The sequence below is a fragment of the Notothenia coriiceps genome, unplaced genomic scaffold, assembly GCF_000735185.1.
Source record: "Notothenia coriiceps isolate Sejong01 unplaced genomic scaffold, NC01 NC01_scaffold00021526, whole genome shotgun sequence".
NCBI lineage: Eukaryota > Metazoa > Chordata > Actinopteri > Perciformes > Nototheniidae > Notothenia > Notothenia coriiceps.
The window spans coordinates 49,205-55,896 of NW_011354227.1; the positions used below are offsets into that span (position 1 = coordinate 49,205).

The window sequence follows — 6,692 nt, forward strand, 5'->3', positions numbered from 1 at the left end:
AACATTTCCAAGAACAGATCTGTTTTCATATCTAATCCTAGAAGAGCTGTTACCATCATTTTTGTCTTACAGTAATGTAGAAGCAACATGATTGGAAATCTTTACCTTTTACAAGAATCTACAGATTAATGTGACATATAATTGAGCAAATGTACACCCGAAGTTATGGTAATACTGATGGATTGGGTTTACTGAGTTTGGTGACATTTAACTGAATTAATTTGCGTCTTGTAAATAGTCCCTCACTCTAAATCTCCTCTTGTACGTCAGGATTTAACTCATGACCGCTGGATATTTTGTAACACAACAAACCAATGTGAAAGTGTTACATTAAAATGTGTTTTCTACAGGTTGTTTGTTTTGCCTTGAAACCCCTCTAATGCCAAAAGGCAATCACCACTCCACCTCGAAGTGAGTTTACAACATTAGATTAGATTTAATTAGATAAAGAGCAGTAACATTTCACATGGCATTAGGGGCAGCTCTGTTAAATAAGTTTAACAGACATTTGCTCGAGGACAGAGACAGAAGAGAAGCAGTAAAAAGTGATTTTAATGAGAGCTTCATGCAGAAGAGGATAAGCAGAACTCTTCACCTCACATACCGAGACCCTGGCTGCTGAGACGGCTTCATTAAGTCCGGCAGACTATGGGATGTCACTCCTGAAAACGGGCAAGGCGGCCAAAGGAATGGGGAAACAACAACACGGTAATAACGATGACATTTACAATAGGCGTCGGATATCATATCCAATTTCTCCCTGCACACCCTTAATTCCTTTTTAATTGCTTTTCCGTGTTGGTTCCGGGATAAGGCTGTCTCTCTTCATTTGTGAAAGTGAAGAGATGGGGACAGTGGTGTGTGTGGAGGGGACAGATGTGTGTGTGTGTGTGTGTGTGTGTGTGTGTGTGTGTGTGTGTGTGTGTGTGTGTGTGTGTGTGTGTGTGTGTGTGTGTGTGTGTGTGTGTGTGTGTGTGAGGGGAGGCTTTGGGTGTACCATACTAATATCAAGGGGTTTGGGTGGGGGTGGGTTTGAATGCAGGAGAGTTGCAAGGCCACACTGAGATAATTGGTGCCTGTTTCAAACAAATCAAATGTATTTTTTTCAAATAAGCTTTAATTAAACACATTTTGAATACAGGACTTAATTTGAAATTAACTGGAGAAGTAAATGATTATGAAACACGTATAAATGATTAATTGTCCTGCAGCACACTACTGAATAAATATGTTTCAAAAACTCAACCTTAAAGAATGGATTAAGGTGCAAATAACAAACAAAACAATGAATCCTTTTTGTCACGTAAATATATTTCTAAGACTGAACATATGGGAACATTTATCAACATTCATCAGGGTAATAGTAACAAAAAGTTAAACAGGATGCACCTGCACATTTATAACGGTGGGCAGCGGTAGTGCTAGCTAGTAACAAACATGTTGGATAAACTACAGTACGAGTGCATATAAGTAACTTAAAGGTCCCATGTCATGGCCATTTCTACTGATCATAATTCCATTGTTGAGGTCTACTAGAATAGATTTAATGTTGCAATTTTCCAAACTCACATTGGTTTCTCATACAGCATCTCTGTATAGTATGTGTATTCACTCTCTATCCTAAACGGCTTGTTCTCATACAGCATCTCTGTATAGTATGTGTATTCACTCTCTGTCCTAAACGGCTTGTTGGAGCTCCGCCCTNATGACCAGAAGGGGGCACTGTGTACAAACACATGTGAAGACAATAATGAAAACAAAGCACTTTCATCCAAACGAGGCTAGTTATGATAGAAGGTCATGGTATTGTGGCAAGTTCGTGTGTGTGTGTGTGTGTTCGTGTGTGTGTGTGTGTACCGTTGTCCCCTGCAGGCTGGGCAGGCAGCACGGTGACCTTGGTGCCGGTCTGCTGGATGAACTGCTGCAGGTTGACCTGTCTCAGCTCTTTAGTCAGCTGCTCCAGCTCCTGCTCCTTCTCCTGCACGAGGGACACATGCTGAGGAATAATACACTCTATGTGCAATACAATGAGGAGTAGTGCACATTCAAATTACATTTTTCAAAGGTTTTAATGTCATATGCACAAAGCTACAGTGTAGAAATGGCAATGAAATTATTCTGACCTGAGCTCCTCCAACAATGCAACTTATATTTAAGCAATAGCTCACGACAGGCCGTGGTATATGCTCATTATATCACAGCTAAGGGGCGTGGTTCAGCCCAATGGTATACGGTTTTTCTCAGACGCGGAGGGATACTGACTTGTTGTGAAAAGTAACTTACAATTCTACCCGTGGTATACGCTCAGTATATCACGGCTAAGAACCAATCAGATTGCTTGATTTGAATTGCCCGTTTTATAAAATAAAATACAAAATAACAAGTAGTGCAAAAAGTCTATATGCATGTAAACAGAATATGGGATATGTACATGAACAGAATATGAAATTAAATAATGTACATTAAGACAACATTGTGCTGGAGTATATGGTACCTAATTTGGAACTACCTTTACACTCACACTCATCAGTGGTGTTAAGTAATTTAGTAGATTAACTCAAGTACTGTATTCGAGCTCAATTTTGAGGTATTAGTACTCTACTTACTTTTGGTACCTTAAAGGTGGGGTAGGTCATTTTGGAGAAACCGGCTCGAGTGCGGTAGAATTTGAAAATACAGAGCCGGAAAAAATCTGCCACTTCCTTACAGAGCCCCTCCTCCAACACACACGAACGCGCACATGACCAATGAGAGCACGAGATAAGTTTGTGCACAGATGGAAGGCTGACAGGCAGGTAGGCCATCCAGTTACTTTAGCCGGGCCGGCTCAGATGATTGGTTGTGCTTTTTACTGTACTACGGCTTCCACAGGTGATATTTATTTATGGATTTTTTGTCAAAGCACTTCAGATATTCATTGCTATCGGGATGTTAAGAGCATTCCATGGAATATAACAACAAGTGTATCTCGAGCCGGTTTCTCAAACTTACCTACCCCACCTTTAACTATATTTTGATGCTAATACCTTCCTTCTTTTACTTGAGTAACATTTTGAATGCAGGACTTTCACTGTAACAGATTATTCCTACTCTCTGGTACTTCTACTTTAAATAAAGTACACACTCTTAGTACTTCTTCCACCTCTGCTGCTCATAACCCAGATAAACAGCTACAGAGAATTAGCTTCCAGATGGTTACGCAACTGCAGGCAAGGGGTTGTGTTCAGGCCCCTGTCTAATCAGGGGAAGAATGCTGTAACAGCCCCCCTCCCTCCCCTCTCATTACCTCATGTTTCCCCCACCCTGATGGACCAGCTGTGAACTCTGTGGATCTTCACTGTGAACTCTGTGGATCTTCACTGTGAACTCTGTGGACCTACAACCTAATGAGCTTAGATTCCTACGCTTCCACCTGTGTGCCGAGGACTGCTTTCTCACTGCAATATATACCTTGCTGCTAAATCCTCAGAACTGTTACAGGATGTGTTTTTTGTAAATTGTGTAACTTTTTTTATTATAATAAAAAATATATATATATGTTATGCATGCTACTTAGGTAACATTAAGCTGTCTTTGTAAATGTCCCCTCTGTGGGACTAATAGATTCTGAGATAAAAGGTGGTGATGATGAAGGTTTTTTTCAATTTAAGAGCAGTTCAAATAAGACATTTGACCGGGAAAACAAAGTAAGGGGAGAGAAACAAACACAAAAGGAGGGTTTGAGCATTTTTCTAGAATAAAACGTCCTCTCAAAACTGCCAAGGATGTTTTAAAATCCGGACGATTTCGATGCCATAAAAATGTAATATAATACTAAACATCAGATGTGAGCTGACCTGCAGTCTGTGGCTGGACGTGTGCATACTTAGTTATGTTTGAATAAGTCTATTCTCTTCACTTTATCTGAACTATATTAATATATTCTGCTGCTGTAATGATGTCAATGTCCCTGTTGCGGGACAAATAAAGGAATTCTGATCTCCTCTTTCATTGAATTTAACACCTATGATGTTCCCGGTCAATAAATGACCTCCGTAGGATATGAATGGCCAACCCTAGATAACCCTATTGTGTTAATACAAATATGAAACATCAGATGTGAGCTGACCTGCAGTCTGTGGCCCGACTGGCTGAGCGAGCGCTCCAGAGCCCGGCAGCTGCTCTCCAGCCTCGACGTGTGCTCGCTCTGAACCTCCAGCTCCAACAGAACCTTCTGCATCTGGTTCTGCACCTGAGATACAGAGAGAGAGAGAGTGAAGAGGAAGAGATGATGGATGAAGGAGACTCTTTTGTGCTTAAAAACAGCTGAAGGAAAGCTCAGCAGATTAACAAACGTCAGATCAGAGCAGAGACGCTAACATCGGGGTGACGTGAGGTCTCCTCCTGCCTCTCGTTATAGACTCTATCCACTACATTAATGCACACAATGTACAACAATATCTGTTTTATTATTTCTGCCGATTTCTATTCCATTCCATTTCTATGTAAATACTGTTATATTTTTTTTCACATTTTTCTAGTTCTCTATCTGTGTTTTTTTATTTTTGTTTTGCTTTTATGTATGCACCATGACATCAAGTACATTTTCCTTTTACGTGTCAACCTACCTGGTAATAAACCTGTTTCTGTTTCTGATTAACACTTTAGTGGCTGAGTTTTGCAGTAAATGTATGAAAGATATATATTCTTTTTATGGAGACCAGGGGCCGTATTCACAAAGCATTTTATCTTACCGCTAGGAGTGCTCCTAACTCGCGCCAAAACATTTTACGTAGGAGTTTTTTCTTAAAAGTTATTCACAAAGCCGCTGAGACCTACTCCTACTAAGGATAAATCACTAAGAGTGAACTAAGAGTGACGCGCCGTTGCTATGGATGACGTCGATTCTCGTGCATGAGTTTAGAAGCGGTCAGTACGGTGATTGGTTGTTCAGAGCAGGCGGTCTCGGTGAAACTCATCCGCAACATCCCACAAACGAGCCCATTAAATCACCGAAAAACAAGGAAATAGCCTAGGCTAGAAATGTATTCCTATCAAATAGTTATGGACAGTTGCAGTTAGCAGAATAACACGCATTGAATGACAAGTTTGTGCAGACCACGATAATGACGATTGTAAAGTGCACGTAAAGAGAGAGAGCAACAAAACAAAATAACGTAAATTGCATTAAAATCGAGGGGAAATTTAAAAGCACCCTGCAAACTATTGATCCAACGAGCACATTTCCAGCACTTAAACACTTTCAATAACAGCCCATACCGCCGTCAAGCCCCCCTATCATAAGAAGAAACAATCTGCGTGTTGAGTGGAATGTACCTCTTTCTATTGACGAACACGCTCATCTTTTATGGACCGCAATATTTTTATGGCGCCCGTCAATAGCACCGACCACAGTACCGGGCATACCTGCATTGCCCATGAAGTTGCTTGATCCTGTGTAGTTGTTGATGGTCCAAGAGAAACGCCGATAAACTGTGGAGAATGTGGTCTAGAGAGCCGCTGTTGATGTTTGGTTTATGGCACACTGACTGATGGTTGCATATACCTAAATCGTCCGCCATGTGCAAAGTTGCGATTCCCTGTTGCATAAAATCGGAGTGTTGCGCAAACATTTTAATTCTCCCGAACTCAATCGGCGTACCTGTTAGNGGAGTCCTCTCGAGGACTTTTAAGCTCTCCTAAACTTAGGTGCTACTTTTAGGCTTAAAATACTTTGTGAATTGCTCTTAGTGAATAAAATTAGGAGTCCTAAATTTAAGACTGACACGCCCATTATGTTTAGGAGTTTCTCCTAAATTCGCCAGTTAGGAGCTACTTTTAGCCCTAAAATCCTTTGTGAATACGGCCCCAGAGCATTAAAGTTATTTATTCTACAGGTAATAAAAGCATTAGTGTCCTTGTCCTGGCTGGAAAGATGAACGGCCAATCTCTAGCAATATTCTTTAGATGATAAAATGTTTTTTTCATCACATTTCTGTTATGAATGTGTGGTTCGAAGCTTAGATTTAAATCAAGTATAACCCCTATAGCCTCTGAACTGTTTTAAATGTAGTTTTTTAACAAATGTTTTGCTGCAGGACCAACAATCAAGAGTTTGGTTTTGTCCTGATTCAGCTGGAGAACATCTCGGCCATCTATACTGTAGCTTAATATCTAATAAATCACAGCTAAAAAGTACATCGATTGGTCAAAATATGTAACAGCCTTCAACTTAGTATTCAGCAGCCAAGAACCACGTGAGGTAATCTCTGGGTAGCCTAGCTAGCAAATCATGAATATGACCGTGCACTTTTACTGTGCTTTTTAAATCTTGCTGTGTTTTAATATTTTAGAATTGTAAATGCGGTTAGTTCATTGAATGCTACAATTTCAATGCTTCTTTGTGTATTGTTTGCACTGATAAACATGTACAATAACTTATCTAGTGACTTGTTTAAAATGTACTGCCTTGTGTTGAGGTCTCCATATTAGGTTGAATACTTAAAACGAAAGTTCATTATAATCAAATTCTTGTATAACCCAAAATGAAAATGCTTCATATTTTATGATTTTCTATATTTATGTTATATACAAAGTGGTTTGTTAAGTTGAGTGTAAGACCTATCATGGTTTATGAGGTGTCACTGATAAGACAGTTTCTTCCCACAGCAGTACACAGGGGGGGGGGGGCTCCTGACTTAAGGAGAAATAGA

General features: G+C 40.0%; 1 protein-coding gene across 1 annotated transcript; it reads right to left on the minus strand.

Annotated features, from left to right (window-relative positions):
* Positions 1-591: 591 nt before the first annotated feature.
* LOC104953331 (ras association domain-containing protein 8-like) lies at positions 592-5,412 on the minus strand. Its single transcript, XM_010780262.1, has 4 exons — positions 5,407-5,412; positions 4,109-4,231; positions 1,858-1,978; positions 592-662 (listed from the first exon to the last, which is right to left on the minus strand). The coding sequence occupies exons 1-4, from the start codon at positions 5,410-5,412 to the stop codon at positions 592-594; spliced, it is 321 nt and encodes a 106-aa protein (XP_010778564.1).
* Positions 5,413-6,692: the final 1,280 nt, after the last annotated feature.